Genomic DNA, 22483 nt, shown 5'->3' with positions numbered 1-22483 from the left:
AGGGTTAGTAGAGTGCCAGTGGTAACTGGTGTGGGGGGTGAGTAGAGTGCCAGTGTGAGGGGAAGGGTGAGTAGAGTGCCAGTGGTAACTGGTGTGGGAGGTGTGTAGAGTGCCAGTGTGTGGGGTAGGGTTAGTAGAGTGCCAGTGGTAACTGGTGTGGGGGGTGAGTATAGTGCCAGTGTGTGGGGTAGGGTTAGTAGAGTGTCAGTGGTAACTGGGCGTGGGGGGTGATATGAAGCGATTGAGCTCTTGGTTCAATCTCACTGGTTTGAAAATATCAAGCCAATTATTGTATCGAATAAAACGGAAATCAGCAAATAATAATGAACTCTTGCATCGAGGGTCAAATATAATGATAACAATCCTGGGTTGTGTTATCAAACCATCTGCACCTGTTGGACTGAATCAGTCTCGCAGAAAGATTACAGGAAACAGCAAATTCCAGGATGAATTATTTCATGGTTTTGTCTTTGTTCTCTTGTAAGAGGAGGAAAGACTCGCATTTATATAACACCTGCTCACATCTCTCAGACACATTAGTATATGGTGAATTACTTTTAAGCTGTTATGTAGGCAAATGTGGCAGCCATTTTGCACACAGCAAGATCCCACAAACAGCAGTAATTGACCAGTTAATCATGAAAATTTTAAACACAATCTAGTCACCTGTTTTGCCCCGTTTTGCTGCTAATTTGACCCTTTTTGCCTTATTCTAACCCTGTTTTCTTATGTTGACGTTTAGAATGGTTCCCGCCCCTCACATAGAAATCTCCTCTATTTTGCAGGTGCAAGTGGCTTTTTGAAAAAAAAATGCTTCACAGGTGGGTTACATGGCCAATGAAAAGCCCAGATATTGTACACTGACATGGCCACGCATAAAACGAGTGAATCTCTGACACAAAATTCATATTGACAAGTAGACAATGTTTGGGACCAATGAGTCAGCTCATTGGCAAGTCTCAGCTCCACAGAATTTTGATTGGCGCCCCCTGCAGCCCAAGCACAGCTGGGTGAATAAACTCGCCTATGGCATCACATGGGTTAATTGTGAGTTGTACCCTTCCTGCGGTAAAGTGTGACCTTACAGCAAAGCACATCTCCACAGCTGAGTTGCAGTCGCAGTTTTGCAGAATAAAGATTCTTTCCGAGAAAAGTATCGCTCATGTAGAACTGATTTCTCTTAATGGAACAGTCCCTAGGAACAGGAGTAGGCCATTCAGGCCCTCGAGCCTGCTCCGCCGTTCAATTAGATCATGGCTGATCTGTACCTTAACTCCATTTACCTGTCTTTGATTCATATCCTTTGATACCCTTACCTAACAAAAATCTATCGATCTCAGGTTTGAAAACTCCAATTGTCCCAGTTCATGTTATCAAGTTGATCAGAAGGGGGATATTGTGGAGATAAAAATGATTGAAACCTATCAGCACTGTTCTTGGCTGCAGAGAAAAAGAGCGAGGTACCGGGTCACATTGGCGCAGGGCTAGAGCACTAGGGTTGTCAACTCTGGTTGGACGTATTCCTGGAGGTTTCATCACATGACCTCCCGCCTCCAACTGCCCCGCCCAGTCGAACAGCCTTTCTCCCCCCATCTCCAATATCTTTAGAACTAATAATCAAGCATTCAAAGAAAATGAAAAAATATATATTTTTGACATCCCTATGATTTTTCTCCCAGGGTTTAATCGCAGCAGTGTCCAGGAGATTAATCTTTAATTTCTGGAGACTCCAGGACAATCCTGGAGGGTTGGCAGCTCTATCGAGCACAGATCTAAAATGGTTAAGCATTAGATTCCAATCTGGTGCACCTGATAGGGTGTGACCAACACCAGACTAGAGGAGGGATCTTATTGTCCTCGAGAGGGGTATCAGAAAGAGGCACCTTCCCAAGAGCAAGAAAGAAGGAGAAAAAAAACTATACATAGGGCGCGCCAAGGAGTATCACCATCACACACTCCTCCAAGGTTTCCTCCTGGCAGTGGGCCCCATTCCCCACCCTCTCAGTGACTGCAACAACCAAAAGGAAAATGAATGTATTAAATGGGAGAACTACAAACTAAAGATTTTTACGCTTCCTGTATGTCAATCTCACTTGAACCACTTGGACCTGACCAATAGTAATGTACCTCGTCTCCCATGTGCGGCTGGAATTCAAACTTGGTGGGTGGACAGAAGATTTGGTTGTACATGTCCATGACCTTGTGCTTGTCACTCCGTGCGTCCAGGTTGTCCACGGCATTCTCGATGATGTCCAGTCCCTCGTGCCGAGACGTTTCTAGGTTATATTCTGCCGAGAGGAACGTCCTGAAAGTGCGAGCCAGACTGGCATGGAATCCCAAATCAGAGCACTGCGGGGAAAGCACAGAACAGGGTGAGTGAAGGAGGATTGACATCTTTGAGTAATGGAATAGTAGGGTGAGTGAAGCACAGAACACCAGAAAAACTCCTTATTTTTCTTCGAATAGTGCCATGGGATCTTTTACGTCCACCTGAGCAGGCCGACAGAGCCTTGGTTTAACATCTCATCTCAAAGACAGCACCTCCGACAGTTCAGCGCTCCCTCAGTACTGCACTGAAGTGTCAGCCTAGATTATGTGCTCAATCCATAGTAAGGCTTGAACCCACAAATTTCTGACTCAAGAGGCGAGAGTGTTATCAACTGAGTCAAGCTGACATGAACAAAGAAGTCACTAGCTCAAATTTAAAATTTAGGTGGGATGTAGGCAATGGCTGGCTTCAGCACTGGTTTTCTGTACCGGTGTACGGTTACTTTTCATCAGACTCCTACATCTGAAGCCAGACTGGACCAAATCCAGGCGATGAGAGATACATCCCAAAAAAAGGTCTTATTGGAATCAATTTGAATTTGAAACTTGGTGGGTGTTAATCTCTGATACGCACATTTGTAGATAACAATCGACGGGAACTCTTACCAAAAACAAAGAACCAAGAGGAAGAACGAGGCAAGTCAGAACACTGACAGATTATCTCACGTATTGTGCACTGCAATTCAGCATGGAGTTGCCCCTTGAAGCTCTTGCACCAAAACTCCACTGGCAAAGAGAAAGGGGTAGATCTTGACTTTATGCAATAGTGTACAATGGGTGATAGTCAGTCGGCAGCTCGTTTTACATCTCTCCCACTGATTCTTCCGTTGACTTCATTGGAAATAAAAATGGGGAGAAATGTAAAATGGGCTGTCGACTTACTGTCACATAAAGTCAAGATCGACCTCAAAGGCACCAAGTAGCATGGGAGAAGGGAGAGGGGGTTGAAGGAGGGGCCAATTTCACCACCTATCAACCTAATAGCATCTTCATTGGGGGTAATTTAGACTTTTTTAACGGGCAGTATCGGATCAGCCACCCGTTACGCATCTCTCGTAATTTCTGAAATTTGGGAGAGATATATAACGGGCGGCTGATCCGATATGGTCTGATCTACACGGTTGCCCAAAGCCAAAATGACCCCATTGTTTCTAAGGTCCTTGGCGAAACATCTCTGTTATTATCAAAGGGAGCATAGTCTTTATCCAAAAGAGTTTCGGAAAGCCTTCCTGTTGTGTGCCAAGCATGTGGGGGAACACACATCGAAACACATCGCTTGCCCATGATGTTATTGCAATGCTCAGCGGTTTGGCTGCTGTGTCTCCTCGGGCATCAGGCAGCATCTCCTCAGAGCTTCCCAAAAGCTTCTGTTACCTCCTGCTGCAGGGCTTAGGCTGAAAAAAACCCCCAGGCCCCTTGCCCTCGACGCTGCAACAGTTCGAGTTACCGTGCAAAGGGAGGTGGGGAGGGTCGGTTTACAAGACCGACAATCACCTCTGGCACTACCAGGTGATCCGTAGTCTCCCTGGAATGGGGGACCTGTCTTTGAAAAGCAACTTGGGAAATCTGATACATTTTTGAATCATCTATGCATGCGGACCCTGAAAGTAATTGCAGATGACAAGCCTGCTCAGGTATGTGGAAAGCTGTTGTGGTCAGGTTGCACTATTCAATTCACTCCCAACGAATTCTGTCCAACTTTTCCCAAACTAATGAATGAGTCACTTTGATCCTGTTTTTGGGACCCTGCCAGTGGATACTCTTTTTCACGAGTCAAGGAAGCAGGCCTGGCTGGATTCGGGGAGTGGGGGCGTGGGAGAGGAGTGGGGGGACAGATATTCTGGATTCGGGAATCAATTTCCCAATTATTTAAACAAAACATAATTTTTAAAAAGTCGCAGAATCCTCACAACGATTAGATTTACATTTGTATCCTGTACGTCTGTATTGTACAGTCCAATCCAGTGAGGTATAAATGAAACCTGCTTCACACAAGAAAGGCAGAGATCTTGACTAAAATAGATTACTGAGGGGAAGAGGGAACACAAAGAGCGAAGTTCCTTCTTTAGTAAAACAATAGTGTTCAATAAGCACAAGTTTGAGGGGGGTGGGGGGGGAGGAACTGAGGCAGAAAGATGCCCCCTGCTAAACCGTACCATTGTGTTCTGACTTCATTCTACAACCACACACTTATCCAGTGCAGTTTAACTCCAAGTAGCCCTCAAGCATGCAGTCATTCACTATGTAATGTTTTTATATATAAATCCAAGTTACCACGGTAACCACTGTTAACATAGGTGTGTGTATTCCTGTTCGGCACATATATTCTTGTCTGTTCCGCAGCAGTGCCTGGCAGCCAGAGCGGAATAGGTCACACAATGCTGGGTTTGTGTTTCTGAAAATGTCGGAGACGGGGGCGGGGGGAGGGGGTTACAATTCACAGAGGGAAAAAAAGCGGAAAACCATCTGGGGCTTTCAGTCACAGCAAATGGACAAGGAAGTGAACTTGTGCAGACTATTGTAAGGAAAAGAGAGGCCGCTGAGAGCAGGCAGCCTGTGGGCAAACTGCCAGTGAGGAACTGGGAAAGGACAAAGCCTCAAGTTCAGCACAGAGTGAAGGGGAACATTGAACCTAATCCAACTCGATACAATGACTGGGTCCGGTAACCCGGCCAACGTTTAGTCCCACCGGCCCTTTTTCTTTGGCCCAGTTGCGAAGGATGTAACAGTCACTTTGCACGGTCTACTGCACAGCCCTCCACCCTCCGGTGAGATCCAGTCAACTTTAAAACAAGAAAGAGTACGAGTTTGGCCTAAAAAGGGATCTGATCTCATTAGCTGGTCTTATCTGCACTCAACTGTACCCTGGTGGTTTTGCGGGCTGTTTGGTGTCACAGCCTGAATAATTTCAGAGTTCGAGCAGCCTGCCGGGTTTGCCACTTGATTAGGCTTTCCTCTAATTCCAACGGGGGCAGGATAGTAGTGGAATCATGGCTGGAGGTCTGATGTTTTCTTTTGTTACTGATGAAAAGTACAGTAACAGCAACAACAATTTGCATTTATATAGTGCCTTTAACTTATTAAAACGACCCAAGGCGCTTCACAGGAGCGTTATCAGACAAAATTTGACACCGAGACACATAAGGAGATATTGGGATAGGTGACGAAAAGCTTTGTCAAAGAGGTAGATTTTAAGGGGTGTCTTAAAAGGAGGAGAGAGAGGCAGAGAGGTTTAGGGAGGGAATTCCAGAGCTTAGGGCCTAGGCAGCTGAAAGCATAGTTGCCATTGTTGGAGTGATTAAAATCAGGGATGCACAAGAGGCCGGAGTTAGAGGAGCATAGAGATCTTGAAGGGATATAGGGCTGCAAGAGGTTACAGATATAGGGAGGGGCGAGGCCATGGAGGGATTTGAACACAAGGATGAGGATTTTAAATTTGAGGCGTTGCTGGACAGGATAGTAGTTGGCTGGAGATCTGAATTTTTTTTTGTTGATGATAAAAATTAATTGAAAACCTTAATAACTAATGAATGTCCCCACATAATGAGACACAGAAAAGTGAATGGACATCTATTGGAAAGCAACAGATCTTTAATGACCTGTTTACAATTTCCCACTTGAAGACCAGACTCGGAAATCCAAAGCCAGAAAAAGGGTAGCTCATCGGTCTTTCCTCATTTACTGTCACAAAAGCAAGGCTTCCCCTTAACTTTTTCCCCTTCCTTGCCTTGTGCAGTTCCCCAGAGGATGGGGAGCGGTACCAGACTCCACCAGTTGGCTTCTTTCTGTCCTCTGCTTCTTGTGGGAGGGGCCTGGCCTCTATTTGGGGGGGTCTCACTCGCAGCTTCTTGATTCTGTACTATAAGGTAATATGGAACATGGTGGCTACAGATGCAGTAGTGTTATGGTACTAAACCAGAAACTAGAGGCTGTGAGTTCCAGTCTCACCATGGTAAGTATGAAATAAAACTCAATGGGGGTCATTTTAACTGTTGGCGCTAGTGTAAAACGCAGACTCATGAGGCGAGAGTGCTCATTGAGCTATGGCTGACACTTAAAAGCCTTCTCGAAACTCATCCTCTCAGCCAAGGTTTCCATCACCTCTCTGAACTCTCCCACCTTAGCTCAGTGACCATTCGTTATCCCTTTTATTTCCAACCCCAGCCCGCTCCACACAAGGCCATGGGACATTCTGCCCACTCTGCCCCTGACCTGGCAGGACTTGATGGAAAGTGTTCCGTTCCCCGGCACTGACATAACGAGCAAAAAATTCACCAGAAAAGCAAAGAATACTGACGTCAATCAGGTCGGAGACGTCGTGGATGTAGTATTTGGCCACTGCAGCATTCGTCGCTGCTAGGTTAAGCAGGTAGTCGTTCCTTGCTTTGGTGCACTTCAGTTTGTTTTCAGAATACTTGGCTTGACGCTGAGAAAGGAAATAGAAAAGGGAAACACACTATAAAGATATTTACTGAATAGTTCATGTACAGAAATACGTATTCAATTCAAAAACAGACTAAACCACTTCCCATTCATCCCATTCACTGTACAGAATTGCAATGGACCACATCTCTTCCTATTCACTCCCATTATATAGAATTCCAATGGACCAAACCTCTTCCTGTTAATTAGAGTACTGACGAAAACACAAACAAGATCTTGTGGACTAAATGATGCATTGGGTTAGACAGTGTCCTTTCACCTCTGGGCTGTGGGTTTGAATCCCACCCAGGGTGACTGCTGGGCTGGCTGTGAGTGGAAAAAAATAGAGGGAACTCTTTGTTTTCAGTCATAAAGGATGGCTAGTGTGGGAAATGGAAGAATGATACTGGTGAGTACAGAATACAATTCTTGGGGTGTGGTTTAGACGCATTGGTGGAGCAGAATAGATGTAGCTTTACTCTGTATATAACCCATGCTGTACCTGCCCTGGGAGTATTTGATGGGACAGCGTAGAAAGAGCTTCACTGTGTATCTAATCCCTCCTGTACCTGCCCTGGGAGTGTTTGTTTGGACAGTGTTGAGGGGGCTTTACTCTGTATCTATCCGTTGCTGTATCTGCCCTGGGAGTGTTTGATGGGACAGTGTACAGGGAGCTTTACTCTGTATTTAACCCGTGCTGTACCTGCCCTGAGACTGTTTGATGGGATAGTGTAGAAGGAGTTGTACTGTATCTAATGGGATAACACTTCTCACGAATACTGTCTCCTATCGGTTGACTGACTTCTTATCCAGTCTCAAGTTCTTCCCGATATTCTTGCAGCTTTTAGTTGAATTAAGAGCCTTTCATGTGGAACTTTGTCAAAATCTTTCTGAAAGTCTAAATATTGTAGGGAGTTCTACTAGCTATTTTATTTGTCGCATTCTCAAAGTCAAGAAGGTTTGTCAGGCAAGATGTTCTCCTAAATCCCTGCAGGCTGCTTCTTATTAAATTATTGCTATACAGTTTACTGCTCAGAACAGATTCTGTTATTTCACTTGGTATTAATGTTAAGCTAAAGAGTCTGGAGTTGCCGGTTCAGATTTATCTCCCTTTTTAAAGTATCAGTGCTGTGTTCACTTCCTTAGTCTCTAATAATTCTTTCAACATAATGGGCTGTGCCCTGCAAATTTCCTGACAGTCTTCTTCAGAATCCTAAGTTATATCCCATCTGGCCCACACCCACCAGGAATTGGGTCGCGATGTGCTCAAACTGATTTGCGGTAGGACCTTTATTTGAACTCAGGTTCCAACGATGTTAGGCCATGTGTTAACCAACTGAGTCACTCGCTCCTCCACCTTATTGTTTTTTTTTAACTTGAACATACCAAACACATAAAACAGAATCAACCAGCTGCCAAATTTGATCCAGAGACAGCAGGAGCCGGATGAATGCATTCAGCTTTGTGCAGGGTCCCTGCATAAGTCTTGTTGAGCCTGAATGGCCGAACCAATGAGCTGTGGTAGATTACCAAACTGGCTAATTTCAACTACAGTTTATAGCAATCCCTATTCAGGATGAGCATCTCCTGGCAAAGTAATACTGTGCTTATCAAGATTGGATCGGACCTGCATCTCCCTCATACCAGGGCAAGGATATGACTCGACTGTGGGCTGGGGAAGAGATCCATCTGGGAGTTGTCACTGGGCTTATATGAAAAGAAAGACTTGCATTTAAATAGCACGTCTCAAAATGTCTTCACATATAGTGAATACTCTGAAGTGTGATGACTATTGTAATGTAAGTAAATTCAGTAGCCATTTTGGTATTGGTTGAGGAAGGAATGTTAGCCAAGACATCGAGGAAACTCCCCGCTATTACCCGAATTGTGCTCTTTAACATTCCACCTGAACCACTGGAACAGGCAGGCACGACCTTGGTTTAACCGTCTCATCCACAGGACGGTACCTCTGGCAATGCAGCACTTGAGTACTGCGCTGGAGTGTCAGCAGACCTGTGAGCTCAAAGTCCGATACAACAGACATGACATCCTTTAGCTCATTGGATGCCCAACAACATATACAGTTAAGAACTAAAAAAAAATCTTCCTGGCTTGTGGTAGATTTCCAAACTGTGCAGCATTACTTTCCTGATTGCACAGTGTTGCGAATATCTTGTACTGTTTTTACTTTATAAAGGCAGGCGTTGCAGTCCATAGGATGACACAGCAGGGCTGACTGGAACTCCGGGGGGAACGAAGTGAGTGGGGGGGGGTTTAAGATGGTGGTGTGTGGAGGGGGTTCGGCCCTGTTTCTGCCCCCCCATCAATTCAACTTGCACAGGAAGGCCACCTGTCCCAGTGAAGTGGGGGCCTAATTTCAATGGCAAAGTCACATCCTGATGATATCATCAGGACACGCATGCCATTTTAACCATGGATCTGACTAAGGCCCGCACAGTCTCCAACCCACTTGCGACAGCTGGTGGCAGACAGGACCTGGCCACAGGAGGGCCAGGTAAGTGACTTAACTTCTAAAGGTTCCCTGTGGGCCAGGAGGAGGAGGAATGCTCTACTGGGCTCCACAAGGATACCTTGAGCCTCCCCTGCCTCTGTATGCTTGTATGTTTTGCGCATGTGAAGGATATCATTTAGATAACACATGAACGTCAAAATTACGAGTGAGTTAAGGTCAGCACTATGAGTGGGATACACATAGGAACAGCAGGAGGCCATTCAGCCCCTTGAGTCTGTTCCACCATTCAATTAAATCATGGTTGATCTGTACCTCAACCCCATTTACCCGTCTTAGCTCCATATCCCTTGATACTGTTACCTAACAAAAATCTATCGAACTCAGTTTTGAAAATTTCAATTGACCCCCAGCATTCACAGCCTTTTGGGAGTCAGAGTTCCAGATTTCCACTACCCTTTGTGTGAAAAGGACTTCCTGATTTCATTCCTAACTGGCCTAGCTCCAATTTTTTAAGATTATGGTCCCTTTATTCTCCTTCTCATTCTTATTACTATTCCCCTTGCCTACAGCAGTTTTTGGGTATTTGACATGAACACAACCCAAGTTCGCTGCCCTACTGTTAACAGGCAACACAGTTCCTCCCAGCAAACTGCATCATTGACCTATGGAGCACATTTCACTGACCTATCAAACTCCGTGCAGATGGATCCTTACTATGGCCTGTCACTATGGCGACTCAGTACAACTGTGCCCTCTCCAGGATCCAAGGATGCCCTCATAAGTTTAATGGAGAGTTGCCGGACCTGTCAATAGCCCAAAGGATCCCCTGCAGGCGCGATCGATGACAGATTTCCATTCACCCCACCCTTTCATAGAAACCTGCTGTCCCCTAATCAAAGCACCTAACTCCTGCCTCTTAAGTGAAGTTTGAGCCTACCAAGAAGACCATCCTGGGAATTAATCACTCTTTGCATGACGATGCGCTTCTTGATATTAGGCTTGAATTTGCCCTTTACCAGCTGGTACCTATATTCCCTTGTATTGAATAGTATGGTAGTGTAGTGGCTATATTACTGGACTAGTAATTCAGAGAACATGAGTTTAAATCCCACCATGGCAGTTTGAGAATGTGGATTCCATTTCAAAAATCTGGAAATAAAAAGCTGTCAGATTGTCATGAAAACACAACTGGTTCACTCATGTCCTTTAGGGAAGAAAACCTACCCTCCTTACCTGGTCTGGCCTATGTGACCACTGTAGTTGACTCTTAACTGCCCTCGCAAGCCACTCAGTTGTATCAAACCACTACAAAGAATTCCACTGTAGGAGTACCTGCATCTTTACCTTATGGACTGTAGTGGTTCAAGAAGAAACACCACCACCTTCTCAATTAGAGATGGGCAATAAATGCTGGCCTTGCCAGCGATGCCCACATCCCGAGAATGAATAAACAAATGGGGCACGTTGACCAAATTCTTGGCATGTGATCCTGTCCTGTGCTGTAAATTTCCCCCCTACTTCTATAAAGCAACCCCCTCCCCCCATCATATGCCTCCTTTCAAGGCTGAAGAGTGCAATTTTATATTTTTAACCTTTTCCCACACATCAGTCCCTCTGGCACGAGGCATCAGCCTCATCTTCTGTCTCTGCACCATTCACAAGGCTCTCGTGTTTCCCTCGTGCCTCGCTGACCAGAACCGAGCCCAGCATTCGAAGATGCGGCCTACTGCACAGTACGTTGGTCACCTGTCAGCCGTGAGTCAGTGGTACCACTCTCACCTCTGAGTCAGAAGGTCGTGGGTTCAAGTCCCACTCCAGAGACTTGAGCCCATAATCCAGGCCAACACTCCCAGTGCAGTACTGAGGGAGTGCTCCAGTGTCGGAGGTGCTGTCTTTCGGATGAGACGTTAAACCAAGGCCCTGTCTGCCCCCTCAGGTGGACGTAAAATATTCCGCAGCACTATTTCGAAGAAGAGTAGGGGAAATCTCCCCGGTGTCCTGGCCAATATTTATCCCTCAATCAACATTACCAAAACAGATTATCTTGTCATTGTTTGTGGGATCTTGCTGTGCGCATATTGACTGCTGTGTTTCCTACAGTACAACAGTGATTACACTTGCAAAGTACTTGATCGGTTGTAAAGCACTTTAGGGTGTCCTGAGGTCGTGAAAGGCGCTATATAAATGCAAGTTCTTTCTTTCTTTCATCGAGGGCCTTTTCTCAGAGGCTGCTGGCCCTTTAAGCTGCTGCAGGCCTCCAAATCCGCAACTGCCATTTCCTGCACCCACCGCGAGCCTGTCAAAAATATGTCAGCGGCTCAACCCCGCAGAATTCGCAAAGGGTCATTGCCGACCATCTCAGGCAGATAACCTGTTCCACCACTTTTACCCCAGTGATCGACAGCAAAACAAATCTAGCCTCCTGTGCAGGTTGTCCCTAGCAAAATTATAAATGGTTTTGTTTACTAATCAGAAATGCAATTAGCTGGATTCCCAATTAGCCACATATGGCTAGTGGCTAACATATTGGACAAAACTGTTTGAAACAAACGCTTGTGACCAGAGGAAATATGCCTTTAACGTAATCGCAAATTAGCACCCATTATCGCAGTGTGATGCTGCCAATTCCCACACCAGCCATCACAGCGAGGCTGGCAAATTATGCACCATTCATACCAAATGTTTGGGCTGCTTTGTGTTTTAAATGAACTGAGAGCTGGGTTAAGATTATCCCAGACCCATGTCAGATAGAGGAGCCATTTTGTTACATCGGTCTTAGCTCAATTTGAACCCAGGCCCCCGATTGAAAAGACAGTATACTAATCGACTGCACATCACTCCCAGGGTTCATTCATCACTGTGACTGTAAATCAGCATTTGTCATGAGTCAGGGACACAGTTGTGCTCCATCGTCTAATGCTCTCAACTGGCACACATTCGCAGACAGAGCACCCCCGTTTTCATGGAAACCCATGAACTTGAAATGCTATATATCAAGATACAGAACCCAAAACAATACACAAACTTTTCAAAAACCATTTGCCCCCACCCCCCCACTTGCCCTCAATTTCTTCTCCTCTTCAGCTGAAGTCACAGGGTCAGAGGGCGGTGGGTTCAAGGGCCAATCCAGGACTTGACGCGATGCAGGCTGACACACCGTTGCTCGCACTGACACAGTGCTGCATAGTTCAGGGGAGGCCCTGTCTGCCTGCTCAGGTGAACACTAACCCATCCTATTAAACCTATTCAAAGAAGAGCAGGGGGAGTTCTCCGGGGTTCTGGCCAATACTCTCCCTTCAACCAATTAACTGGTTGTTCCTCTCACTGCTGTTTATGGGCTGTCACAGAATGGCTGCCACATTTGCCTGAATATGAACAATAACTGCCCCAACAGAAGTTGATGAAAGTACTTTGAGTGGTTTTGATATGAAGGAAGCTGTATAAATACAAGTATTTATTACATTACAGATGATGTAATGCGTAACTTTAAGTAATTTTTTTTGCCACGTCAGCCGTGGCTCAGTGGTAGCACTCCCACCTCCAAGTCAGAAGGTCATGGGTTCAAGCCCTACTCCAGAGACTTGAGCATATAATCCAGGCTAACACTCCCAGTGCAGTACTGAAGGAGGGCTGCACTGTCAGAGGTACCGTCTTTCGGGTGAGCCATTAAACTGAGGCCCCATCAGCCCTCTCAGGTGGACGTAAAAAATCCCATGGCACTAATCAAAGAAGAACAAGGGAGTTCTCCCCTGTGACTTGACCAATATTTATCCCTCAACCAATATCACTAAAACAGATGCTCTGGGTCATTATCACATTGCTGTTTGTGGGATCTTGCTGTGCTCAAATTGCCTGCCGTGTTTCCTACATTACAACAGTGACTACACTTCAAAAGTACTTTATTGGCTGTGAAGCGCTTCGGAACGTCCTGAGGTCATGAAAGGCGCTATAGAAATGCGAATCCTTCTTTCTTTTAAAGGCCTCTTCACGCACTGGCCCAAACCAATGTCCGCCCACTGCCCATGATTCACTACCATATCGCGAAGCCCTTACATGTCACCACACCCACCAATTCTAGCAGGGGGTTGGGGTTGGGGGGGGGTGGGGTGTTTCCACTCTTGCAGTCCGTCTCACCCAAACCCTTCAGCTGTGGGCAGTGCCCGCTGCTTCGATCGTACCTTCTCCTTCATCTTCTCTATCTTCCTCACGGAACTGCGGCGCTGTGGTCTGTCCTCGTGCCGGAGCAGGTTCACGCTGATGTCTCCCGATTTGCTGAACTGTTTCTCTTCCTGCTTCTCAGCGTCCTTCAGCTTGCTCTCCGCGCTGATGCTCTCTGCATGGTACATGTGATATGTTTTCATCACCTGGCAGAGGGAGAAGAAGACAGTTTAATAGCCTTTGCAATCTACAGCAACAACTTGCATTTATATAGTGCCTTTAAACATGGTAAAACATCCCAAGGTGCTTCACAGGAGCGTAATCAGGCAAAATTTGACACCAAGCCACATAAAGAGATAGTAGGACAGGTAACCAAAAGTTCGGTCAAAGAGGTAGGTTTTAAGAAGCATCTTAATGGAGGATGGAGAGGTAGAAATGCGGAGAGGTTTAGGGAGGAAACTCCAGAGTTTAGAGCCTAGGCAGCTGAAGGCACAGCCGCCAACGGTGGAGCAATTAAAATCGGGAATGCTCAAGAGGCCAGAATTGGAGGAGTGCAGAGATCCCGGAGGGTCGTAGGGCTGGAGGAGGTTACAGAGATTGGGAGGGGCTTCATCCTCCCCCATCTTCATTCCCCCCCCCCATCCTCATGGGGAGGATGATGGGGGGAGGATGAAGTTCGGGGAGGGGGGGTGGGGGGAGGATGAAGTTCATCTGCTGGCATCAGGAGAAGGCTGCTGTCAGACCGTTAAGTCCGGGGGTGGAGGTGTTGCAGGAGTCTTGCAGCAGGGGATGGGGTGGAGGGGGTTGTTGTTGGAGCCCAAGGGAGCAGAAGCCCAGACTTTCCATATGGGGCCCGGAGGAGCACTCCTATTTATTTTAACTCACCTTCAGCGGGCTCGCTGGCTTCCTGGCAGCTTTACCTGGTGGGACCGCCACAGCAGGCACCGTTGTTCAGGAGCGGGTTGAAGTGCCATTGACCCTGATTTCCGTTTATTAATGAGGCTCCTCCAGACTCCAGTAGGAGCCTCATCTGTCGCCAAAACCAACGGCGTTAAATTGGGGAATCGGCGGGAACGGAGGGGGAAATGGTGCCTCTCCATTTTATCTTCTCCTCCGCTTTTTTCCTGCCAATCGGGGAGAGTTAACACTGCCCCTGCCGTGTGAGGCTGGACGGTCGATTTTCCACCCCTGCGCCCGCTGCCTGCGTGGACCCAGTATGAGACTGTTGCACGTCCACTGTTAACACTTAACTGCAATCCCAGTGATAACATTGCCCTCCTTTCTCAGTATAGCCATTCTGACTGACTGGGCTGATCATTCGGATCAATATTCTATCTGAAACTCTGGGATATCATTTCTATTTGAGATGACAGGATCTGGTTATTAATACGTTGGCTGGATTTTTTTTTGAGGAGTTTCTTTTCAATTGACCCTGGACTGAGATTACAGTCCAACAACCTTCAATCTATCGAGATGGCAACTTCATCACAGCTTTATATACTTCCATCACCTTCAAGATTTACTTCATGCTAAATGTTTTTAATTTTAAAAAAAATCTTCCACGTCTTGTGTTTGTGTTCACCGAGAGCTGGCTTTAAGGCTATAGTGCCTTAGTGCCTGTTAGCAATTTAATGAATGGAGACAATAGCCAAGAAATTCGGACGCAACTATCTTCGGGCGCGCGGGGGTGCAGAGATCATTCCCAGCTCCTGAATGTTGAAGCCTGAGGAACCCCTGAAATTGGGCCTCTGGCCTCATTATTGTGGAGCTGATGAAGAGGAGTGCAAGATCGGTCCACTACTAGCATGGCAGGGGGCCCCAGGTAAGTGGGTCCAAGGGTTGGGTCCAGGATCGGGGGTCGGGGAAGGCAGGATCAAGGGTCTGGGCGGAAGAATAGGAGGATGGGGTCTGGGAGAGGAGGCTGGGGAATGGGAGAGGAGGTGGGGAGGGGGAGGATTGTGTGTCGGGAGAGGAGGCTGATAGGACAGTGTAGAGAGAGATTTACACAGTATCTAACCCGTGCTGTACCTGCCCTGGGAGTGTTTGATGGGACAATGTAGAGGGAGCTTTACTCTGTATCTAACCCGTGCTGTACCTGCCCTGGGAGTGTTTGATGGGACAGTGTAGAGGGAGATTTACTCTGTATCTAACCCATGCTGTACCTGCCCTGGGAGTGTTTGATGGGACAGTGTAGAGGGAGATTTACTCTGTATCTAACCCGTGCTGTTACTGTCCTGGTAATGGATCAGGCTGATAGTGTCTTAAATGGGGATGTGTTTCATTCCTCGTCACCTTGAGGAGCACCAAACATTCACCAGAAACCAACAAGGGAAATAACCGGTGTAGAAAGGTAACTCAGACATGATGAGCACCATGGAAGAGTTTGGTGTTGCCAAAACTAACAGCTGATACTCACGGTGTACAGCTCATTGGTCACCTTCAGCAGCTCCTCGTGCATCTGCTGGCCAATGTCCTTGCTCTGTGAACACAAAGAATAGGATGTTAGATCCACACAGCCCTCCCTGCAATCCTGGTGTTTGAAAATTTTATATCTCCTAATCCTGAGAGAAAAAACTCTAACCGATGGCAATCGGCAACACCATAACCAAACAGGGACACTGGCAACAGTGTGGGGAAATTGTCACTCTTATAACAGTAATCAGTAACACGAGGGACACCGGGAAACCAGGAGCACGGGGAGCCAAGGACACAGGCACAGGGGGAACCGGGGACGCGGGGAACCAGAGGCACAGGGAACCAGTGACACCAAAAAAACAGTGAGACTAGGGAACCAGAATCCCAGGAACCAGAGATACAGACACCTAGGAACCAGAAGCAGCTCTGAAATCACCAAATGAGTTGGACAAGATATGTAAATGAGCAGAACAATGGTGGATGAGATTTAATGCAGATAAGTGAAAAGTGCTGCATTGAGGAAGAAAAGATGGGGAGCACACATACTCCATGAATGATGTTAAAATAGCTAAGACTGGAGTTGAAAGAGGCCTGGGAGTCTTATTATAGGAACAGGAGTAGGCCATTCAGCCCCTCGAGCATGTTCTGCCATTCAATCAGATCATGGCTGATCTGAACCTCAACCTGATTTTACCTGTCTCGGCTCCATAGCCCTTGATCCCTTTACCCTACAAAAATCTATCGATCTCAGTCTTGAAAGCTGCAATTGACCCAGCATCAACAGCCTTTTGGGAGGGAGAGTGGAAAAGTGCTTCCTGATTTCACTCCTAAATGGCCCAGCTCTAATTTTAAGATTACACCCTCTTGTTTTGGATTCCCCAACCAGAGGAAATAGTTTCTCTGTATCTACCCTATCAAATCCCTTTATCATTTTAAATCCTCAATTAGATCACACCAAGACTCAATTCTCAAAATGTCCAGCCAATGCAGAGCAGCAATCAACAAAGCCAACAGGATGTTGAACTATACAGATGGAACGGTAAAATACAAGTCAGAAAAGGTAACGATCGAACTGTACAGGGCTCTGGTCAGACTGCACCTTGAGCACTGTGTCCAGTTCTGGTCAGACTGCACCTTGAGCACTGTGTCCAGTTCTGGTCAGACTGCACTTTGAGCACTGTGTCCAGTCCTGGTCAGACTGCACCTTGAGCACTGTGTCCAGTCCTGGTCAGACCGCACCTTGAGCACTGTGTCCAGTTCTGGTCAGACTGCACCTTGAGCACTGTGTCCAGTCCTGGTCAGACCGCACCTTGAACACTGTGTCCAGTTCTGGTCAGACCGCACCTTGAGCACTGTGTCCAGTTCTGATCAGCACCTTGAGCACTGTGTCCAGTTCTGGTCAGACTGCACCTTGAGCACTGTGTCCAGTTCTGGTCAGGCTGCACCTTGAGCACTGTGTCCTATTCTGGTCAGACTGCACCTTGAGTACTGTGTCCCGTTCTGGTCACACTGCACCTTGAGCACTGTGTCCAGTTCTGGTCAGGCTGCACCTTGAACACTGTGTCCAGTTCTGGTCAGACTGCACCTTGAGCACTGTGTCCTATTCTGGTCAGACTGCACCTTGAGTACTGTGTCCCGTTCTGGTCACACTGCACCTTGAGCACTGTGTCCAGTTCTGGTCAGGCTGCACCTTGAGCACTGTGTCCAGTTCTGGTCAGACTGCACCTTGAACACTGTGTCCAGTTCTGGTCAGGCTGCACCTTGAACACTGTGTCCAGTTCTGGTCAGACTGCACCTTGAGCACTGTGTCCAGTTCTGGTCAGACTGCACCTTGAGCACTGTGTCCAGTTCTGGTCAGACTGCACCTTGAACACTGTGTCCAGTTCTGGTCAGACTGCACCTTGAGCACTGTGTCCAGTTCTGGTCAGACTGCACCTTGAACACTGTGTCCAGTTCTGGTCAGACTGCACCTTGAACACTGTGTCCAGTTCTGGTCAGACTGCACCTTGAGCACTGTGTCCAGTTCTGGTCAGACTGCACCTTGAACACTGTGTCCAGTTCTAGTCAGACTCACCTTGAGCACTGTGTCCAGTTCTGGTCACCGGGACACAGGGAGATGTTCAAATGTTGGGGGCAGTGCAGAGAAGAGCCACCAGACTGATCCCCAGTGATTATGAGAAAGATTGGAGAGACTTGGGCTTTTCAGCCTGGAAAGGAGATGTCCGAGAAGTGATGTTAAAAATGGGTACATGATAGTAAAAGGTAAATTTAGGACAGATATTAGAAAGTTCTTATTTATGCAAAGAGTGATTGACGCATGAAATGACCTCCTGGATAGAGTAGCGGAGGTGAAAGCCATGAAATCATTTAAGAAATAATTGGATGCTGCAATGGGGGGAGTATTAGGTCATGCAGAATGAACTAAGATGGGCCAAATGGCCTTCCTCATCCGTAATTATGTAGTGACCTTGTGATCAGCACGTTATTAACAGGCATTCGAGCTGCTATTGGCATGGTATGATTGAATTAATGCCGTATAACACAGGCAGTTACTAAATGTAACCACGAGATGGCATACACCATGGCCCAATCCAGTTTCCTAATTTCCTGCCTGCAGAATGAGAAGCTCAGGGCATCATCTTTCACCTTGCCCAGAATCCAATTGGAGACACCTTTGGGTAAATTCACCAATCCCACGCTCCCCAAATGGAGCCACGCTCAAAGGGAGCACGGGCGACAGTGCTGTGGTCTTATCGCCAGTTCGTGCATCCTTCAAGTGCAGCCCCTCTCTGGGATGGTGGGATCGATGAGAGGATTTCTCCATTTGTTTAAAAAGTCCCCAACTGGATTTTTGGGTCTGGGAGGCCTTCTGGTCACTGGTCTCCAGCCATGAGACCAGCTGCCAGACCTGCAGTAGCGGGGTGGGGGGGGGGGGGGGAAATCGCTGCGAGGCCGGCATTTATTGCCCATCTCTAGTTACCCTTGAGAAGGTCGTGGTGGGCCTTTTTCTTGAACCACTGTAGTCCATGTGGTGAAGGTTCTCCCACAGTGCTGTTAAGTAGGGAGTTCCAGGATTTTGACCCAGTGACGATGAAGGAACGGTGATATATGTCTTAAGACAGGATGGTGTGTGACTTGGAGGGGAACTTGGAGGTGATGTGCTGCGCCTCTTGCCCTTGTCCTTCTAGGTGGTAGAGATAGAGGGTTTGGGAGGTGCTGTCGGAGAAGCCTTGGCGAGTTGCAGAAGTGCATCCTGTAGATGGTACACACCGCAGCCACAGTGCGCCAGTGGTGGAGGGAGTGGATGTTTAGATTCACTCATGGGGGAATCTAAAACTAGGGGGCATAGTCTCAGAATAAGGGGTCGCACGCTTAAGATGGAAATGAGGAGGAATTTCTTCTCCCAGAGGGTCTTGAATCTTTGGAATTCTTTACCCCAAAAAGCTGTGGAGGCTGAGTCATTGAATACATTCAAGGCTGAGTTAGACAAATTTTTGATCAGCAAGGGAGTCAAAGGATTTGGGGAAAAGGCAGGAAAGTGGAGTTGAGGTAAAAATCAGATCAGCCATGATCTCATTAAATGGCGGAGCAGGCTTGAAGGGCCAAATGGCCTACTCCTGCTCCTATCTCTTATGGTCTTAAGGTGATGGATGGGCTGCCAATCAAGCGGGCTGCTTTGTCCTGGATGATGTCGAGCTTCTTGAGTGTTGTTGGAGCTGCACTCATCCCGGCAAGTGCAGATTATTCCATCACACTCCTGAAAGGCTTTGGGGAGTCAGGAGGTGAGTCACTCGCCGCAGAATACCCAGCCTCTGACCTGCTCTAGTGGCCATGGCATTTATGTGGCTGGTCCAGTTGAGTTTCTGGTCAATGGTGACACCCAGGATGTTGATGGTGGGGGATTCGGTGATGGTAATGCCATCAAATGTTAAGGGGCCATGCTTTTAGTCAGGGCACCAAAATCAGGTGCAGAGAGGCTCTGACAGGTGTGTGGCTTTGGACTATACCTCTCCTACTTATTTGATTTTCTAACTGTTTAACATTTATCAATCCAGGATGTTTTGAGTCTAAATATCTGTGCGAACTCAGCAAGGTGCATGGGGCCACATTTAAAAATACCGTGAGTTTATAGAACATCCCAAATATGGCAAATACTAATTGCTGTATTTCCTGTGTATGTCCAACACACACCTCCAGTCAAAATGGACCTGCAGTAATTCTACGGAGCCACTTGTTAAGCTACTAACTGTGTAGTTATTGAGCTCAAGCCTACAAACGTTAGCTGATTCCCCCGTCTAGCACACCTGTCACTGATGCTTTTAGTTCTGATTTTTTTAAATATATAAATTATGGGAGCCTGTATTGGAACAATTATTTGAGGTACATTTGTAATTTCTGAAAAACTCTTGATCATAAAATCAGGGTTAGGTATATTTTCAGTTGTGCTAAGCTGTAGAAAAGAGACACCAAGGAGTGTTCATGCAAATAATTGTTCCAATACAGACTCCCATAATTTATACATAAAAAAAAAATCAGAACTAAAAGCATCAGTGACAGGTGTGCTAGACGGGGGAATCAGCTAACGTTTGTAGGCTTGAGCTCAATAACTACACAGTTAGTAGCTTAATAAGTGGCTCCGTAGAATTACTGCAGGTCCATTTTGACTGGCCCCTTCACTTCTGGGTTAGTCAGATCTTTGCAGAAAGTGCTCAGATTAAACTAGTGATTAACTGTGTTTGTCATAAATGAGAACATCTGACTCTTCGTTGAACTCATTCTTCAAGCACTAAGAGCAAGACACCGCTTCAAAATTGAGCCGGTGGTCACCCTTGCTCTGACGTTTCCTACATAACAACAGTGACTACACTTCAAAAGTACTTCATTGGCTGTAAAGCATTTTGGGACGTCCTGAGGTCATGAAAGGTCCTATAGAAATGCAAGTTCTTTTTTTCTCTTTTTGGCAGCCAGTGAACACTTCCCTAGCAACCTCCCCACATGTACGCACACATGCAAGCACATACACACCCCTCCAGAAACACAGCCACTTCCCCCCAGAAACACAATGTACACACATACACACTCATGTACACACACACGGACACACATGTATAGAACACACACACTCACTCAAATGTATACACACAGACTCACACATACACACTCCAATGTACACACACAGACTCACGCATATACACTCAAACGTATACACACAGACTCACACATACATACTCAAACGTACACACACTCAAATGTACACACACAGTCTGATGCACAAACACACAGACTCACACATACACATTCAAACATATAAATTAGGATCTGTGCAGTTCTAAACTAAAACTGAAGTTCTCAGCAAGTTGATGATCCTAGTTTGGTTCAGACTAAGGCTGAGAGACAGACACCCTTCAGTGGAATGTAATTAATTTCCAGCCATTTTTAGTCTCTAGGTATTAACCTGATAGATGTACTTGAACTCAGTGTGCAGCAAGGGAGAGTCAAAGAAATAAAAGGGTTTTTTCTCTGAATTTTCTGCCCCATTGAGTTGAAAGCCCCTGATCCATGGGGTCCCCCAGACACTGACCGTCCTCCAGTATCTCACCTAAGTGACCATTCCATGTGTGTGTGCCTGGACAGTGTCTTGACAAACTAAGCAAACGTGAGACAACAAGCTCAGTATCACATCACTAGTACCTGGTTCAATTCATCCCTCATTTTCCTTCCAATCTGTCATGAAGTAAATGCACTGGTGGGGGGGGAGGGGGGGTGGTGAGTTTGAGGGGAGGGGTATTGGATCTATAACGTACTTCTTTCCCAATAGCTTTAGATTATTCTTTGCTTCAACGATGCTTAACATGGGATAATTAAATTCCAGTGCATTATCTTGCAACCAAATTGAATCTCACAGGCGCCAATCCAGGCTGATAACTACACAAACCGAGTGCCAGAACGCGAGCTGAATCTGACTTCCAATCGCAAACAGTTCAGTTGTGGTGGAAGGTCAGAACTGTCATTACTTGCCAGATGAATGCCTGCAGCTGCAATATCCCATAATATTAAAATCGAATATTAGCCACGCAGAGGCGGACAACGCAGTTTGACAACATTTCAAATTCTCTTGTTTCCTTTCTAACGGGAATTTTGCACTCATCAAGGTGAGGGATGTCAGGCCCGAGGAATAGAAACACTTTCCATTTCAGGCACCCAGTGCCAGTGACAAGTGTCAGAATTCAAGATCAGGTCAGGACCAGGAAGGGTTAGATATAGGGTAAAGCTCCCTCTACACCGTCCCATCAAACACTCCCAGGGCAGGTCCAGGACGAGTTAGATACAGAGTAAAGTTCCCTCTACACTATCCCATCAAACACTCCCAAGCCAGGTATAACAGGTAGCTGTCACTCCAATGTCCCTTGGGCCTGACCTCAGAAATGTTTCCCCCCCCCCCGCCCCCATTGCACCAGTGTGACATTATCCCCCCTTCCCACATCAGCCCTCTCTGAGTGAGATTCCCAGTTAATGTCCAATTCGAGGCAGTGCTTTGGGTCCACTGCCCACTTGAAACGGGGTAATGACTGCACTGAACTCTTTTCACACGGGACTCTTACAGCAGGCTGGGTGAGTTCCATAGCTCGATTCAAATCCAGAGCTCAGCTGATAATGGCATTGTTTCCCAACTCACTGCACCATCCG

The 22483-nt window shown here is 46.7% G+C and overlaps 1 protein-coding gene across 3 annotated transcripts in view; it reads right to left on the bottom strand.

Moving 5' to 3' along the window:
* srgap3 (SLIT-ROBO Rho GTPase activating protein 3) overlaps nucleotides 1–22483 on the bottom strand; it is a 254657-nt gene that overhangs the window by 58183 nt on the left and 173991 nt on the right. For all 3 annotated transcript variants that reach the window (XM_067998977.1, XM_067998976.1, XM_067998978.1), the window contains exons 4-7: nucleotides 15798–15860; nucleotides 13402–13587; nucleotides 6626–6754; nucleotides 2128–2349 (exon numbers count right to left, since the gene is read on the bottom strand). In XM_067998977.1, coding sequence (XP_067855078.1) covers nucleotides 2128–2349; nucleotides 6626–6754; nucleotides 13402–13587; nucleotides 15798–15860 — 600 coding nt within the window. The remainder of the gene's footprint in view (nucleotides 1–2127; nucleotides 2350–6625; nucleotides 6755–13401; nucleotides 13588–15797; nucleotides 15861–22483) is intronic.

Source organism: Heptranchias perlo, chromosome 17 (assembly GCF_035084215.1).
Source record: "Heptranchias perlo isolate sHepPer1 chromosome 17, sHepPer1.hap1, whole genome shotgun sequence".
In the NCBI taxonomy this organism is placed as follows: domain Eukaryota; kingdom Metazoa; phylum Chordata; class Chondrichthyes; order Hexanchiformes; family Hexanchidae; genus Heptranchias; species Heptranchias perlo.
Note: the sequence above shows the minus strand (reverse complement) of the source record. Positions and strands in the feature narration are given on the sequence as shown.